The 19,399-nt window shown below is 35.5% G+C and overlaps 2 protein-coding genes across 2 annotated transcripts; both read right to left on the minus strand.

Annotated features, from left to right (window-relative positions):
• Positions 1 to 7,095: 7,095 nt before the first annotated feature.
• Positions 7,096 to 7,863, minus strand: LOC131612175 (uncharacterized). Its single transcript, XM_058884016.1, has one exon. It carries the CDS (start codon positions 7,861 to 7,863, stop codon positions 7,096 to 7,098), a length of 768 nt encoding a protein of 255 aa, XP_058739999.1.
• A 75-nt stretch (positions 7,864 to 7,938) lies between these two features.
• Positions 7,939 to 8,829, minus strand: LOC131612279 (uncharacterized). Its single transcript, XM_058884114.1, has one exon. It carries the CDS (start codon positions 8,827 to 8,829, stop codon positions 7,939 to 7,941), a length of 891 nt encoding a protein of 296 aa, XP_058740097.1.
• Positions 8,830 to 19,399: the final 10,570 nt, after the last annotated feature.

The raw sequence follows: 19,399 nt of genomic DNA on the forward strand, positions 1-19,399 counted from the left end.
ACTTTGATTTTTGTTATGATGGCTGATTCTTTTGCTGTTTTCTTAATATAGTAAGATACTCTAACTTTTTTTTATTCTTAAAGGGTTTGTAAAAGAAAATAGTTTTATTTTTTAAATTTAAAGTACTAACCTTATCCAAAACTAGTGTCTTAAAACTGATATAAAAAACCATTAAAAATACAGTGCACATGTTCTTTTTTCCCTTGATCTGGTAGCTCATTGTTTATTTATTTGGTGCACTTTAAATATGGGAGCATAAAGCGTGTGAGTCAGTCTCATAAAACCATGGGTTACCTTTTCTTTATATTATTATTCTTAAGGTGCATTGGATGTGTCTCGAGAGCATCCGATACATTGGTTTGGTTACAACATGCATTCTCCGAATCAGTGACTGACACGAGTTAATATGTGTAATGATTTTGTGGGAAAGAGAGGCAATGGTATCGGGTGAAGATTGGGTGAGCATTCGCCTCAACTGGACACCCTCATTCTTCTGCATTTTAAAGTATTAAAATGCAATTTAGCTTTTGAGTTTTTGAAATGTGTGATTTTGGTCTCAATATATCTTAGTTTTTAAATTTATTAAATATGTGATTTAGATTTCAATTAGAAAAGTTTATAAATAAATAGTGTATTTACAAACTTTATACAAAATGAAAATATAGACACAAACTACCCCAAAATAAAATAACTGAAAGAAACAAAAGCGGATTTATAAATGAAAATTTTCTATAATGTTGTACCTTAATTTTTGACCACTGAGATTCCACCTCATTTCAAATAGTAGGATCATCATCATTATCATTATCATCATGCATATATCATTTGCTAACCAAAATATCAAAAATATTGTTGATTGTTGCTTGTGTTCCAAGACAGGAGACTGGTCAAAAGGAGACTAAGCAAATTAGGGTTTTGAAACTCACAAAGGAGTTTAAGCATTCTCATATGCTCAAATGATTATCCCCATCAAAATCAAAGTTCAAGGGTGGCTCAATTCAAAATCAACAACTTTCAAATTCATCTGGTGCACAAATTAGAGTTTTTGACCTAATTCATCTAGGAAGTTGACTTTTAATCAAGACATTGCTTCATGGCTTAAATTATGATTCAAGGATCTTCAATACAACATTATAATCCATTCACATCATTTATTTGAAGAGAAGAGCTTGATTCAATTGGAATCCACAAAATTGCAGTTCATCTGGAAAAGTCGACTGTGCAGGTCAACCCATGACTTTTGAGAAATTTGGTCAACTATGAACTTTTGAAGATAAAGATCATCAGCATATGATTATTCAAGTCATTTGATCAATAAAAATTAAGAAAACCAATCAAGAATTAAAAAGTCAACAAAAGTCAAAGTTGAAAAATTCAAGGACTTAGAAAAATTCTTATTTTCAAGTGTTTTAGTCATAACTTCATGGGAAAGTAACTTCAAATTTCAAGTATACAACTAAAAAAAACTTTCAACATGAAAGTTGTAGACCTTGATCAAATGAACAACTTTGTCACATCTAAAATTTTCTCAAAAAATGAGTCATTTGAGAGTTATGTAATCGTGAAGTTTCCAATAAAAAACTTAGAAATTATCTAAGTGTATTAACCTAAGTTTTTTCACAACTTTGTGACCACTTTTTACCAAGATCCAAAATGAGTTTGTAAAAACTTCCAACAAGTGGATTAAAGTATGTAGCAAGGACTTTCCAAAGAAGCCATTAGCATGAAGTTTAAACACTTGAGCCATGAGATATGATTTTATGAATAACACCTTAACACTAATTTTCCAAGACATGAACATAGAAAGTTATGATGCAAGACCAATTCAAAATGGAAGAATCTTGAAGTATAACTCCTATAACTTGTTCAAGAGACCATAATCAGTTGATTTCACTTGCTTTTGAGCTATGGACCAATTGATTCAAGTCTTAACCAATGTTTCATACCATTTATGTACAAAAGTGGTGACTTCTATTTTGAAAAAAAAGCTTTAATCACAAAGTCCACTCTACTTAGGCTTCCAACTTGTTCTTTCTGCATTCACTCAACCTAAAGTTCAGACCAAACATGTTTAAAGTGTTCAACCACTCCAAGCTATGCATTGGAACCATGTTTGCAAGATAACTTCACCATGAAGCAAAGTGACATAACTTTCACATGTGAACTCCAAATTCTGTGTTTCCTTCACCCACAAACCCTAATTCTTGCCTATAAATATAGGGCATTGCTCCTTGCATCAAACACACCAGAAATCTCCAAGTCACCCCCACTTGAAATTCTCAATTTTTAGCCATTTGCATTTTGAGAGTCATTTCAAGTTCTAATAGTTTTGAGTGTCAAGTAACCTTCCAAATAGTCTCTATACACTTCGTAGAAGCTCTAGAAACTATCATTTGGGACTTGTAACCACTAAAATACTAAGTTCCATTTTTACATACTCCATTTGCACTTAGGTTTGAGCTGGGCTATACAACTCATTATGAATCAAACCAAACATCCAAACACCTTGCATATCACTTATAGACGCTAGTCAAATCATAAAATAACATCTGTAAGTGCATAATCATCATCCACCATTGTTGCTTGGATGAGTTGCAACTTGAATCGAGGAATGAGTTTCAAAGGGTTTCAATCCATTCCAAGCATCTCATTAGCTTCAGTAAGGTCCAGGAAAGCTATTTGGATCATCAAAGCCTCTTTGTAACACCTCTAACAAGGAGTTCAATCTCCCACCTCAGAGGTAAATTTTCAGAACTCAAACTCATTAATAGAGGTTTCATTTTGGTTAAAACTTGATACCATTGTGTTTAAAATTGTTCAAAGATCAAAAGCCCTCTGGTTTTATTCATTTATTCAAAATGTAGATCGTTTAATTTAAATTTGAATCATTAGGGTTCATAACTGTTTTTCCAGAAATTCTTGAGTTATAGGTCATATAAATTTACAAATGATACATGTCTGGATTCGTGGTAAAATGTTGAACATTTTTGCTGTTTACACTTTTGAAAATGATTGAGTTATGATTAGTGGCGAAGCTAGAAAAGTTATAAAACCTGGGCAAAAATTTAATTACCGCAAATTCATTGTATATAATATTTAAATTGTCATCAAACAAAATAAATGAGATGAAAGATAACCTTACAATAGGATGTTAAATAAAATCACGAGGCAAATGTCATTTCTGAGACTTCTTTCTCAATCAAACCCGCTTCTTGAGATGTTACACATCAATTTCCATCAACCATACTAAGTACCTTTAACACAAATTACCACATATTACCACATTTGATCTAAACGAAGCAATGTGAGGGTGGATTTTGAATAGAGTTAGTCATTTCTTGGCCCACTAAGCTTTTTGAGATTTTTAACAAGATCTGGATGGAAGCAATTTATGGGCTCATTGTAAATATTGTTTCCTTATTAATTTTATTTAAAAAAAAATTAGAATAAAATAGTTTTATAAATCAATAACAGTAGAAATTGAATTAGATAGAGTAATTTTTATTAAATTCAATATATATATATATATATATATATATATATATATATATATATATATATATATATATATATATATATATATACACACACAACTATTTAAGGTAGTAGAGAGAGTACCATTATTTGCTATAGGGAAAAAGAGTGGTTGTATACTATTGAATATGTGAAAACGTGTGGCGTTCACTTGTTGACAAACCATCAAATTATAATAACCAACCATCATATTATTCATATATACACTGTGTTTTCTACAGTAATTTCTATTATTTAAAAGATTTTATTTTCCTCTTCTTCTAAACAAACCATCTAAGTAACATGAAAAGAAACCCAACACAACCCAGAAGTTTTTTTCTACAATATTTTCTATTATTCAGATCTTATTTTCCCCTTCTTCTCAACAACCTCTCTTCTATTTGGAAAGAAATCCAACACAAATCTTTCTCTCAAATCAAAAGCCAAATCCATTGCAAAGAGAAAAAAATTTCATGAATCTTGCAAACTAGAAAATCAAAATATTAATGGAGAAGGAAGGTTACCGAATCGGAAAATATTGGGAAAACGTCGGCAGAGAAAGCGTGATAGGCTTGCGGGTCGTCGACGGAGGTGGTGGTGCTAGTGGATAGCGCTGTTTGTTACTGTCGTCCAAAATACTGTGCCGGCGGCAGTGCGTCGCTTTCTCGCTCCTCTTTTTTTCTTCTAAACGTTTTTCTTTCTCACTCATTATTTTTTCTTCCTTATTTTTTCTTTCTCAACGGAGAAGATGAAGTGGGAAATTCAAATTTTCAGAAATGAGTATGTTTTATTTTTATTGGTGTGTGTTTGTTAAATGACTTCATCGTTTAGCTCAGTTGGTTGTGTGTGTGTTTGTGATGCGTGTCTTTAACGGTGTGGGTTCGATCCACCCCTTTTGCACTTTTGTTCATTTTATTTTTACTTTTGCCATTTGCCAATTGATTTCATATATCATCGACTGCATGGACCTTATGATTAAAGCATAGCACTTGGCCCAATGGCTATGGTTTTAACCTATGAGCGTGATGGCGTGAGTTCAAACCCCTTTGGGGCCAAAGCTTCGTTTTAGTCACTAGTTTATTTTGCTTTTTATTCAAACTTTGATCCAAAGCTTCTTTTTAGTCACTAGTTTATTTTGCTTTTTATTCAAACTTTGATCATTTATTTAAAATAGCAAATTTGACCATTTTTTACTTGAAATTTTATACACTTCTCATTTATCTTGTCTATTTTTAGAATATGAATTAAAAATCCAAAAATATTATTTATTTTATCATTTAAAAATTAAATAAAAAGCAAGTCTTTTTATATGTTAAAAAATTCTAAAAAATCATTTCCTTTTATTATTTTCACCAAGTAAACTCTTGTATATTTTTGTGTGAATTATTTTAGAGTAGGTTAACGTCTCCTTGATGTCACCATGCACCCTTAGACATACTCTCCTTTAGGGTATGGTACTTTAATCTTTTTAAAATCAATTAGGTTTAAGTGTGGTTCTAAAACCCTAATCTTTGAAAACCCTAATTTGAATCTTTGATCTTTAGCTTCACCATGTTAATATACCTTGTTGCTTTGATCATTTTCTTTGTCTTTGTACATATAATTATTGATTTTTATCCTTGTACACTTGTACTTTATTCATGGTATTATCATACATTGTTTACTAACCGACATGCATGAGATATTTATCCATCCATCATCACAACAAATTCATTCATACATGAAATGATTCCAAGGTACAAACATCCTTTTATCCATGTTATCATACACACTTAAGGTATCCATGATTGATTGCTTAAGTTTTTGTTGAAATATCCAAAGGAATGAGAATGGTATTGACTAAAATTGTCAAGGTACTCAATCTATTTTCCAATCTCTTTTATCTTTGTGCTTAGTATTGTTAAAGCTTTGCACCCAACTTGTTTTGAAAATGGTTTTGTATTGTTAAAGCCCAACCTTTTTAAAACCATCCCTTGGTTTTGTATTGTTAAAACTCAACAACCTCTTTTAAACCCTAGTCTTGTATTGTTAAAGTTTGGATCTTTTATTAAAACTTGTTAAGTATTGAGATTCTGGAATTAGATACGTGATGTCGAAAAGGATGTCACGACATTACCTATCTGAACAATTCTATAAAAATGAACAAGAAATAAAACAAATAACACAAGTGATTTGTTAACCCAGTTCGGTGCAAATACACCTACGTCTGGGGGCTACCAAGCCAGGGAGGAAGTCCACTATAAGTAGTATCAATTCAGAGTAATACACATCAAGACTACACCTTTCACTTAATATCTACCCAATGCAACTTCAATCTAAGCTACTTAGATCAGAGATCCTACTCGCTCCCCCTCAATCACAGCAGTGATGAATAACACTCAACAAATATGAAAAGAAGACACACTTCAAGGACACAACTTGATCTTGCTTAAAAGCTTCAATCAAGTACAATGGTACTCTTGCTTAAAAGCTTCAAGTACCTCTTACAACACAAACAAAAACACCTAGACCAAGACAACCATCACGATGATTGTTTGGCTCACAAGAAAACTAGAACTTCAAAAACTTAAAACACGAAAACCTCTTAAAGCTTCTCAATACAAAAACCCTAATTAGGTCTGCCGCTACTTCATATAATATATAGCCTTCAGAAAACGCAGCAGCTGGGCCTTGGATCCAAATTAGTTTTAAACCTAATTAAACTAATTTCCATAAATCAAGGAACCTAAAATAAGGGCAAATAATGTCGTCCTTGAACAGATCATAATCCAATATTTCCAAGTAAAGCGCATAGAATCTTCACAGATCACATAACCATAATTAGTCAGAGAATAAGACGTAACAGCTACGAATGTCATGACATCGGCCTTGACATCAGGTAAAGGCCTGCATAAGTAAAACTTCATAACAGTAGAATGCATGTCATGACACCAGTTTTGACATGATAAAATCACAATGAGTTTTACCAAAAATTACAGCCAATCAGCAACATCTACAAACTCCCCCTTTGGCAAATTTTTGGCTAAAACACGAATAGGTGTAACCATAACATATTAGAGCATACACAGCAGCCAGCAGTGCCAAGAAAACAGAAAAATAAATTCTGTAGAAACAACAGCCAGCTTGTTTAATCACCAGAAAACCAGAAAACATCTATTTAATCATCTGTTACATAATACCACTTATCAATGTCAAGGAGAACCAGAAGACATTAAAAAAAACCAGAAAACAACAGAAAAACCAAAATATCCAACAACCAATATCCAACAGAAATAACCAACAAAAATAACCAACAACCATCACTCCCCCTTTTTAGCCACAAAAGGAGCCAAACTCAACCAAAAGATCAGCAGGAAAGAAACACCAGAAGTAGAGCTAATTGTCAGAACCATCAGTCTCTTCATCACTAGAGCCACTAACCTCTTCATCACCAGAGCCACTATTCTCTTCATCAGCATCACTATTCCCAGCATCTTCAGTGTCTTTACCATCCTCAGCCTCTTCCTCATCACCACTATCAGCATTTTTGTCTTCATCCATATTGTCACCATCACTTCCACCAGCATGATCATCCTCTGCAGACTACTCAAGACTTTGAATGAGCTGTTCAAGCTTCATCTTCCTGTTGTCCAACTCTTTACAAGTTTCTTTCAGCTCAGCAATGAGAAAGGTTTTGTTCACAGACTTGCTGGGTTGGGATGTCCCAGCAGATGTCATGTCATCTGACCTTTGGAGCAGCTTATAGTGGAAAGACAAAGCACTCTCCCTCTTACATACAGAATCTTTAGCTTTCAGAATTCCAGGGTGTTGCTTGAGGATTATCCCACATATCAGGGATGGAAAAGCAATGGGTAGCTTGGTAGCAGAAGTACCAACATGCCTCATAGTTTGATCAAATATGTAGGTCCCATAGTCAAATTTTGTCTTAGTTCCCACAGCATATATGAATCTACCTAGGCCAACAGCAATGGTAGAAGTGTGATTGGTAGGCACCCAGTTTGCAGCACCAATTTTGTGCAGCAAGGCATACCTGACATTCAAAAGACTAGCAGACAATTTACTCTTTATGGGCCATTTCTTAACCTTACCACCAGTGATAACTTTGCATACTTCATTGTCAGTTACTTCAAGCTCAGGTTGAGCCTCAGCATCTCTACCTAGATAGAGGTTGATAACAGTAGGGGAAAAATCTATACATTTTCTTCTAACATACACCTTATGAAAATCCTCAGTTCTTCCATCAGCACAATCTTGAGACAAATTCACTATAAATTCCTTCACGAGCATTTCATAGCATTTAGAAAAATGAGTAACAGTTTTAAGCAAACCTGCAGATTTGATGAGCTTCATGACCTCTTGACATTCCAGAGCATCATTTGCAAGTTCTCTTTCCTGAGCCAGCCTTCTTTGATAAACAAACTTCCACTAGATAGCATTTGAAGCATAGTGCAGATAAATGTTGTCCAAGGGAACATCACGGACCTTTGTGGAGGATTTTGTGACAGCAATCTTCTTCTTTGAAGGGATGTCAGGGACATCACTTAGGACATTGTCTTCGGAGTCAGAAACACTTCTTTCTTTTCTCTTCTTCACAGCAACCTTGCTCCCAGTTCTTGAAGACTCAGCAGAGCCCTTCTTGATCTTTTCTTTGGTGGCATTCTTTAGAGGAGCAACCTTTGTCTTGGGAGGATGTTGATCATCAACCTGCTTTCCCCTTCGAGCCTTGACTCTGTTGGAAATGCTGGAGATGAGGTCATCATCAGCAATGTCAATAGGATCATCAAGATTATCCAGATCCACCACATCATTCACAGTAGGGCCTTCTTTAAGAGTTTCTTTAGAAGGAGTAGCAGGGACCTTTTCAGCTTTCTCGGTTTCAAGAATCCCAGCATCTTTAGTTCCAGATGTTTCAACATTGTTATCTTCAGATGTCTCAACATCAACCTGATCTTTGCTAGCATCATCTTGATCATCTTCTCTGTTCTCAGGGGCAGGAACTTGGGCTAAAGGAACAGATATTCCTGCTACCTTGTGACCTTCATTCAAGATTCGTGTGACAAGACCTGCGATCGCATTGTGGACATAAGCAGACCCTTCTTTATTCTGAGCAGAAAACGTTTCTGGAACAGACCCACCAGTTGATTTTCTTGCATGCATCTTTCTTGGTATACTGCCAACAGGATCAGTGGCTGGGACCGAGTTCAATGGCGCAACATCCAGCACAACATCCTGATCACCTACCATACTTGGTGCCCTAGAGTCGGATGCAGTTTCAGAGCGAGGAGTAGTGTTCTTCGAGGGAGAAGTCTGAGACATGTTGAGAGAGAAAGGAATGATGGGGAGAGGTTTGTGAATGCAGCAAATCAGAGAGGTAGCGTGAATGCCGAAAATAGGTTTTGTGGGAATGGGAACCGTTTGGAAAAAGTGTAAAAGAGGGGGAAAATACACTTTAATATGTAATGATAACAAATATTTGGAGAGAAGGATACTGTTGGCCCCACACCCAGTTAATTGCTATAATCCCTCATAAAGACAAATGCCAAGTTTACTTCTCAAATTTTCAAATTGATTAGCATCCAAAGCCTTAGTGAAAATATCAGCCAGTTGAAGGTTAGTAGCAACATGTTCCAAGGCAATTACTTTATCTTCAACAAGATCTCTTATGAAGTGATGCCGAATATCAATGTGCTTGGTCCTGCTATGCTGGATAGGATTCTTTGAGATATTAATGGCACTTAGGTTGTCACAATATAATGTCATGACATCTTGTGTGACATTATATTCTGTTAACATTTGTTTCATCCAAACAAGCTGAGAACAACTACTTCCTGCTGCAATGTATTCTGCCTCTGCAGTAGATAGGGATACACAATTTTGTTTCTTACTGAACCAAGATATGAGGTTATTCCCCAAGAAGAAACATCCTCCTGAAGTACTTTTTCTGTCATCAGCACTCCCAGCCCAGTCTGCATCACAATATCCAGTGAGAATTGGTTCACACCCATGAGAGTAGAGCATGCCATACTCACAAGTACCATTCACATATTTCAGAATCCTCTTGACTTGATTTATGTGATTGATCTTGGGTTCTGCTTGATATCTGGCACACACCCCAACAGCAAAAGCAATATCAGGCCTACTAGCTGTGAGATACAGCAGGCTTCCTATCATGCTTCTATACAAGCTTTGATCAACATTTGTGCCCTTTTCATCTTTGGACAATTTTAAATGAGTAGGTGCAGGTGTTCTTTTGTGACTAGCATTTTCCAACCCAAATTTTTTGACAATGTTTTTGGCATACTTGCTCTGAGAGAGAAAAATTGAGTCTTCCATCTGTTTAACTTGCAGTCCAAGAAAGTAAGTTAATTCTCCAACTAGACTCATTTCAAATTCTGATTGCATTTGGTCAACAAAATGTTTAATCATCGTGTCTGACATCCCACCAAACACAATATCATCCACATAGATTTGTGCAATCAGGATCTTTCCTCCTTCATCTTTAACAAAGAGAGTTTTATCTATCCCTCCTTTCCTGTAACCATTACTAGTAAGAAACTCAGTTAGTCTCTCATACCAAGCTCTAGGGGCTTGCTTCAACCCATAAAGAGCTTTTCTTAGTTTGTACACATGATCAGGATGGTTTGGATCAGCAAAACCTTTAGGTTGTTCCACATAAACTTCCTCACTCAAGTATCCATTCAAGAAAGCACTCTTCACATCCATCTGGTATAGTTTGAATTTTAGAATACAAGCAACTCCTAGCAGTAATCTAATTGACTCAAGTCTAGCAACAGGAGAAAAGGTTTCATCAAAGTCAATTCCTTCAACTTGAGTGTATCCTTGAGCAACTAGCCTTGCTTTGTTTCTGATAATAGTTCCCAGTTCATCTGACTTGTTCTTGTAAACCCATTTTGTTCCAATGACATTAGTACCTTTAGGTCTTGGTACCAGCTCCCATACTTCATTCCTTTCAAACTGGCCTAGTTCTTCTTGCATAGCATTAATCCAGAACTCATCTGTCAATGCTTCCTTAACATTCTTAGGTTCAATTTTTGACACAAAACAAGAATTTGAAACTAGTTCTCTTGACCTTGTAGTAACTCCACTGTTGAGATTTCCTATAATAAGTTCACTAGGATGATCTTTTTGAACCCTTATAGATGGACCTTTGTTAGGAGGTGCAGCTTCAGACTCTGTGATAGTAGGACTGCAATCATCTTCTTTAGTAGATCCTTCAGCTGTAAATTCCCAGAATGTTCCGACATCTTCTGTGACATCTGCTTGATTGTGGACATCATCAACCACAACATTTATGGATTCCATTATTACTCTGGTTCTTGAGTTGAACACTCTATAGGCTCTACTGTTTGTAGAGTAGCCCAGAAAAATCCCTTCATCACTCTTGGAATCCATCTTCCTTCTGTGATCTCTATCAGCAAGAATGTAACACTTACTACCAAAGACATGGAAGTGTTTGACAGTGGGTTTTCTTCCCTTCCAGATCTCATATAGGGTGGTAGAGGTCCCTTTTCTTAAGGTAACTCTATTATGAACATAGCAAGCAGTATTCATGGCTTCAGCCCAGAAGTAGATAGGAAGATTCTTAGCATGAATCATAGCTCTGGTTGATTCTTGGATAGTTCTATTTTTTCTTTCAACAACCCCATTTTGCTGTGGAGTAATAGGGGATGAAAATTCATGATGTATTCCTTCAGAGGAGCAGAAATCAGCAAATTTTTGATTCTCAAATTCCTTTCCATGATCACTTCTAATTCTCACAACACCATTTTCTTTTTCCCTTTGAATTCTATGACACAGATCTTTGAAAACATCAAACACATTTGACTTTTCTCTGATGAAGTTTATCCAAGTGTATCTGGAGTAGTCATCCACAACCACATAAGCATATTTCGTTCCTCCGAGACTCTCCATTTGCATTGGTCCCATCAAGTCCATATGAAGCAGTTCTAGAACTCTGGAAGTGGTCAGATGTCTAACCTTTGGATGTGACATCCTGGTTTGTTTTCCTACCTGACATTCACCGCATATTCTTCCTTCATCAATTTGTAGCTTAGGAATTCCTCTCACAGCTTCCAAAGAGACAATCCTTTTCATACCTCTTAGATGAAGATGGCCAAGTTTTTGGTGCCACAACTTTGCTTCTTCTTCTTTAGAGCATACAGTTGAGTAGCTGGATTCATGAGACACCCACAAGTAGCAGTTATCTTTGGATCTGACTCCCCTCATTACTACTTCCTTTTCTTCATTAGTAACCACACACTCAGTTTTAGTGAAGTTAACTTGGTATCCTTGGTCACAGAGTTGACTGGTGCTTATGAGATTAGCAGTCAGGCCCTTGACCAACAAAACACCCTCTAGATTTGGAACTCCTGAACAGTCAAGTTTTCCAACTCCTTTGATTTCTCCTTTAGCTCCATCACCAAAGGTTACATAGCTAGTAGAGTGATTTTTGATATCAACAAGCAGATTCTTGATTCCAGTCATGTGTCTGGAACATCCACTGTCAAAATACCAATCTTCTTTGGCTGATACTCTAAGAGATGTATGAGCTATTAAAGCCATATTTTTGGGTATCCATTGTTGCTTCTGGATGGGCATGATCTGCTTAGGTCTGTAGTATGGAGCTTGATCTGGGTATCCATATAATCTGAAGCAAAAGGGCTTAATGTGTCCAAATCTTCCACAGTAATGGCATCTCCATCTTTGAAATTTTCTCTTCATTTTACTTTTGTCTTGATGTTGAGTCACATGTTTTGACATCGGGTTCAACATCTCAGTTTCAGGTTTAACCCTATTACCATCTTGGGAATGTTTCTTTGTACCAACAAAACCTATACCAGACATATCTCCTGAACTCTTTCCAATCTGTAGAATCTCCTCTAACATATCCGAGCCACTGTTCAACATTTTTACAGATTTTGACATCTGATCAAGTTTGGATTGTAGCATGATAATTTCACTGTTTAGTTCAGATATTGTTTTACTAAGTCCTTTGTTATCAGCCTCCAACTGAACTATGTATTTCTTCTGCTTTTCACCTTGTTGACAGACTTCAGCACTTCTGATACACAGCTTCCTATAGGAGGCTGCCAGTTCTTCAAAGGTTAGCTCATCTTCACTAGAGTCTTCATCAGAATTACAAACACCAGTAAGGGCTGTGACTTGTTTGGCCGATTCTTCTTCAAAGTCACTCTCAGAATCTTCATCAGACCAGGAGACTGACAGTCCTTTCTTTTGTTTCTTGAGATAAGTAGGTCATTCAGCTCTAATATGTCCATACCCTTCACATCCATGGCATTGAATTCCTTTGCTGTGACTGTACTTTTCTTCTGGTTTAGCTCTTCTGCCAGAGTCATAAGATCTACTAGTGTCAGATGAGATGTTCTTGACATTAGGTCTTGGCTTATGATCCATTCTTCTCATAATTTTGTTAAATTGTTTACCAAGCATAGCTATAGATTCAGATAGATTTTCTTCTCTACTTTCCTCTGCTTCTTCTTGAGAGTTGGACACAAAAGCTATGCTTTTGTTCTTCTTTTCAGAATTGTCACTGATCCCCATCTCAAAGGTTTGAAGAGATCCAATTAACTCTTCTACCTTCATTTTGCTGATATCCTGTGCCTCTTCTATAGCTGTAACTTTCATATCAAATCTCTTAGGCAGGGATCTAAGGATTTTTCTCACCAGCTTTTCATCAGACATTTTTTCTCCCAAAGCTCCTGAGGTATTAGCAATATCAAGGATATTCATGTGAAAATCCTGAATACTTTCATCATCTTTCATCCTTAGATGTTCAAACTTCGTAGTTAGCAGCTGAAGTCTTGACATCTTCACTTTGGAAGTACCTTCATGAGTGGTCTTGAGGGTATCCCAGACATCTTTGGCTAGTTCACAATGGTGTACTAGTCTGAATATATTCCTGTCAATTCCATTGAATAAAGCATTTAGAGCTTTAGAGTTGTCAAGCGCCAATGCCTCCTCATCTTTGTCCCATTCTTCCTCCGGTTTAAGAGTTTTCTTGCCATCTTTATCAGTAGTGACAGGATGTTCCCATCCTTTGTTTACAGCTCTCCATGCTTTACTCTCCACGGATTTCAGGAAAGCCACCATGCGAGGCTTCCAATAATCATAATTGGAACCATCCAGAATGGGTGGTCTAATCACAAATCCACCACCTTCCTTGTCCATAGTACCAGAAAATACTGTCCCTAGATCTCACCCAGTAAACCAAACAGGCAGGGTGCCTGCTCTGATGCCAATTGAAATTCTGGAATCAGATACGTGATGTCGAAAAGGATGTCACGACATTACCTATCTGAACAATTCTATAAAAATGAACAAGAATTAAAACAAATAACACAAGTGATTTGTTAACCCAGTTCGGTGCAAATACACCTACGTCTGGGGGCTACCAAGCCAAGGAGGAAGTCCACTATAAGTAGTATCAATTCAGAGTAATACACATCAAGACTACACCTTTCACTTAATATCTACCCAATGCAACTTCAATCTAAGCTACTTAGATCAGAGATCCTACTCGCTCCCCCTCAATCACAGCAGTGATGAATAACACTCAACAAATATGAAAAGAAGACACACTTCAAGGACACAACTGATCTTGCTTAAAAGCTTCAATCAAGTACAATGGTACTCTTGCTTAAAAGCTTCAAGTACCTCTTACAACACAAACAAAAACACCTAGACCAAGACAACCATCACGATGATTGTTTGGCTCACAAGAAAACTAGAACTTCAAAAACTTAAAACACGAAAACCTCTTAAAGCTTCTCAATACAAAAACCCTAATTAGGTCTGCCGCTACTTCATATAATATATAGCCTTCAGAAAACGCAGCAGCTGGGCCTTGGATCCAAATTAGTTTTAAACCTAATTAAACTAATTTCCATAAATCAAGGAACCTAAAATAAGGGCAAATAACGTCGTCCTTGAACAGATCATAATCCAATATTTCCAAGTAAAGCGCATAGAATCTTCACAGATCACATAACCATAATTAGTCAGAGAATAAGACGTAACAGCTACGAATGTCATGACATCGGCCTTGACATCAGGTAAAGGCCTGCATAAGTAAAACTTCACAACAGTAGAATGCATGTCATGACACCAGTTTTGACATGATAAAATCACAATGAGTTTTACCAAAAATTACAGCCAATCAGCAACATCTACAAGTATTGTTAAAGCTTAACATTTTAAAAACCCGTTGAGTATTGTTAAAGCTCAACACCCAAAAAAATATTTTTCCACTTGGCTCTTTTATTTTCCTTTTAAGAGGAACTACAAAAGCTCTGACTTCCCTATTACACTTAAGGGGTATGTAGGCCTAAGATGGGATATCTTATGGAGCTCACTTTTAAAACCTTCTTTTCTCACCCTCCACTCTATTTAAACAAAAACACATAAACACAAAAACAATTTTAATAACAACAACAATAAATAATATTTTCAAAGAGGTTCCTATGGAGTACCATAGATTTGAAGGGTGCTTAAAACCTTCCCCTTGCATAACAAACCCCCTTACCCAAATCTCTGACAAGTTTATTAGTTTTGATTTTAAAAACTTCTGTGGGTTTTATTTGCTCTTTCTCACATTTCCTTTGGAAACCATAAAGCGCAGTGACGACTATGTTTAAAACATATGAGCTAAGTCAATTCAATAGCTTTAGTCTCACAAATTTCACCGCTACATATAGTAAACAAAAACACCCTTAATTCTAGCACCTGTCTATTTTCAAGTTAAAGATTTGGGCAAAAAAAACTAAGTCATTAGCATCTTTGTGCCCCTTTATTAAACAAAATCAAGGTTTTTAAAATCGTGATTCAAAACTTAAATTCTTTAGATTTCATATTTTTAGATCAGCAATTCGTTTTAAATCATAGATAAAATTATTCTTACATAAAATCGTATCCTAGTACGATTTTAAATGATTTAAATTGCTTTAAAATTGGTGAAATTGTATAAAATACTCTAGCTATCAAATTTGAAGTTATATTAGGTTGTGAAACTGCTGGTTCAAGCAATACTTAGCTCCAGATTCAAATAATTTTGTCTTTGGTTTTAGTATTGAAGAACCTTTATCACCTGAAGATGAATTTGATCAAGTTGAAGATGAATATTCTAATGAAGATAATGTTGTAAAAGGATTTCACTTTCGATTAAGTTGAATATGAAGATGCAAACACTTTTTTTTGAACTTGAGAAATTTATGAAACTCTTATTTTTTGGATGTTACTTTTTAGGGTTAAATAAGTTTTTGATCCCTCTAAATATTCCAAATATCGTTTTTAGTCCCTCCAAAGTTTTCCTTTAAGAAATTATCCATTCAAAATTTTCCGTCTGAAGAATTGATCCCTAACGTCAAATGCCACTAACGGCTTCTTATGTGGCAACACACATGGAATAAATGATTTTTTATTGAGTTGGATTTCATTAACTTAGGTGGCATCTTGTTTTCTGGATAAGAAATCCAAAGACCTTTACAACATTTAAGAATCCCTAATAGAAAGGTTGTGGTCCCTTTGTCCCCTCTCTCTCCAAAAACATTTCACGACACTGCTTTATTTGTGGTCCCTCCATTGACGAAGGTTGAGTTACATGCTGCGGTCCCAAGAACAACAAGGTAAGCCTTACTTCGTTTTGTTTATTGCTTTTAGTATTGATAGTGAAAACAAAAGTACTTGTGTTGTCTTGTTGTATTGGTTTGTGTTCTTGACCGAAAAAACTAGGGATTTTGACTCAGATGATAATGTCTGATGTACCCTTATTTTTCTTGAAATGTGTAGGAAATGGGATTATTTAAGGTTGTTTTCTATACGAACTAATCTTTTGTAAAGGATGTAGGGTCAACATATGAAGAGGGCATTTATACTATAAGTGGTCAAGACTCTGATTATTGGTCCTACTTTGAAGCCTGTGACTTAATTACGGGCATGGATTTTTCGTTTAAAATCGAAGATGTTAAGATGTGGTGGAAGGCTGAAAAGGAATGTCTTGAAAATGATCTTAAACTCTTTTATTAATGATGTTGATGCAATAAAGTTAGCTTTCTGTGCTGAGGCGACTAAGTGTGATGTTGATATATATATATATATATATATATATATATATATATATATATATATATATATATATATATATATATAGAGGTAATATTACCTGGTGGTGACAATACTTACTTGGAGAGGTTAATAGAGAAAGAAAAAGGCCATGCTAGTGCTGAGGAAAATGAAGAGATTGAGGATAGTGGATCATTTGAGGAATCTTTCAATGGTATACACTTTGAAGACACTGAAGAGGAAAGAATGCACGATTTGAAGGGTTAAACAATGCAATGGACAATGGTGTTGGTACAAGTCATGTGGAGAAAGGTGCTAGCACAAGTCAAGTGAAAAAATAAATAATTTGTTCCACGTGCGATGCCACATAAGCAGCCGTTAGTGGCATTTGACATTATGGATCAAATCTTCAGAAGGAAAATTTTGAAGGGATGATTGCTTGAAGGACAATTTTGGAGGGACTAAAAACGAAATTTGAAATATTTAGAGGGACCAAAAAGTTCATTAACACTACTTTTTATGACTTGTGGATAATTTATGTAGTTTGTTACAAGTTTATGAATATTACACTATATCATGAGGATTTAGTATTTTTTTTGTTATATAATTAAGTTAAAATTTAAAATTATTGATGCATATACAATATCATATAAGTATGTATAAATGTCATGTTAATGGATTTAATATTAGTTTAATGAGATAAACTCTATCATTTTACGTTTCGATTTTACTTAGGCAAAAGGAGTCAAGGTAAAAACTTGATTCTGACAACCTTAAACAGAATATCATTTCTCGATAACCAAATGGCCCTAACTGTTGCAAACCAAAATAGTAGTTTAAAGCCTTTCTTGATATTTCCCTTCAGCTTCCTATCAAATTGCTTTAAATGATCATGGATGCTGCCACATGAAGGTACACAACTAAGACCTATGCAATCCAAAACCTTGAACCAAACTAGCTACCTTTGGACACAACAGAAACAAATGGAAATGAGATTCATTTGTACCTAGGCACAAGAGGCAAACCATGTTAAGAGGCCCAGAGATGATTTCACATTTCGCAAGTTCATTTTTCCTTTGAAGCCAGTTATGGAAAAGCCTCAAAGCAAACACTTGTATATTTGAGGAAACATTTAACTTCCACAATCTTCTTAGGGCCGAGGAAAGACCCGGAGGAATATGGGGCTGGTGCACGAGATAGCCTGGAGAAGAAGGAATGTCGATTTGACAGAGAAGCTGGCTGAAATGCGTCCAAGTTAACATATCTTATTTAGAAGTTGAAGGTTTGACATTCGATAAGATGCATTGAAGATCCTCCCACTCTAAAATAGTTGTATCAGATAATGGGACCATGTATAAGGGAATGCTCCAACTCCAAATATATTCACTCCAATATCCTAAGTTATAAATCTTAATCATGTTAACCTACAAACATTTAGAAAGATAAGGAAATTACATAAACAAAGGTTCCACGCCTAACCAATTGTTCCTCCAAAAATCTATGTTGGATCCATCTCCTAATTTACATGACACACTATTACCAAACCAATTGGAATATTCGCCACTAACCCCCACACAAAATCTTAAGTCTCTCCACCAAATAGACCATTTGCATGTGTTAACCGAAAAAGATTAGTCTAAAATCATACCCTTGATGTCCCTTTAGTTGGACATAAGTAGAGAATACCAAAACAAATCTGAAGCAAGGTTTGAGACAATCTTCCAGGCTCACTTACTTAAAAGTGCCTTGTTGAAGGCCTCGTATTCTTTTACTCCCAAACTACCCTCCTGTTTCGGCTTGCAAATAGTTTTCCATGAAACCCAATTTACTCTTTTCTTATGTTCTTCCTCGCTCCACATAATTGCTCGTTGGATCTTAATAATGTCTTGGATTATAACTTTTGGCACATTGTAGAATGATAGGTTGAAGAGATGGATGTCATTTAACATAGAATTTAGAAGCGTGACTCATCCTCCCAAAGATAAGTATTTTCCTTTGTTAGTGCTTTAGAGGATTGGCTTTATGTTTGGTAAAACTAATTTAGCAGCAATAGGTTAAATAGAATTATAACTTGTAATAGAAAGCAGGTTGAAGTTATATTTAATAGAGAAACATGTTGTGTTGAAATGTTTCAACATCTGGAACAACATGTCGAAGAAGATGTCGTGACATCGTAAATGACACCGTGTTTGAGCTGACAGTTTGGATTCTGTTATAAAAGAAATAGAATATTCCTAAAACATTGAATCCTATGAGGAGCTATATCTAAGGAGAACATTTAGGAAACTAAATGTAGAAAGATTTTACAGGAGAATCTGTTGCAAAAGTGTAACAACTTATTGTTGTTACTTGGAGCATATTTTATGGAGATATTTATGGAGAATATCTTGGAGCTTATATTGTGGAGCAATTTTAGCAACAGTTTATTATGTCAGTTTGTTACGATTTAAAGGTCAAAAGAATCAAGTCAGAATATTGAAGATTGTGTAGTTCCTAATTGTGAAGACAATTTAGGAAACTTATGATTAAAGACCTTTCTTTTAGCAAAAGATTTTTGCTGATTTGTAACAGCAAATAAAGCTGTGATTGAAGGCCCAAGTCCAGTTGGGAATAGGTTATAAATAGAAGCTTTGTAACCTAAGTTTTGTACCAACCGTAATTTTAATAATGTAGTTTTTAAGGGCCGAGTCTGTAAGGTAAACCTCCCGATCTGTGGGAAGGTTACCATTGTGATCCTCGAAGCCTGTAGGCAAGAGGAGTATTGTTCTTGGAGGAAGCTTTGAAACAA

The sequence above is a fragment of the Vicia villosa genome, linkage group LG1, assembly GCF_029867415.1.
Source record: "Vicia villosa cultivar HV-30 ecotype Madison, WI linkage group LG1, Vvil1.0, whole genome shotgun sequence".
Lineage (NCBI taxonomy): Eukaryota > Viridiplantae > Streptophyta > Magnoliopsida > Fabales > Fabaceae > Vicia > Vicia villosa.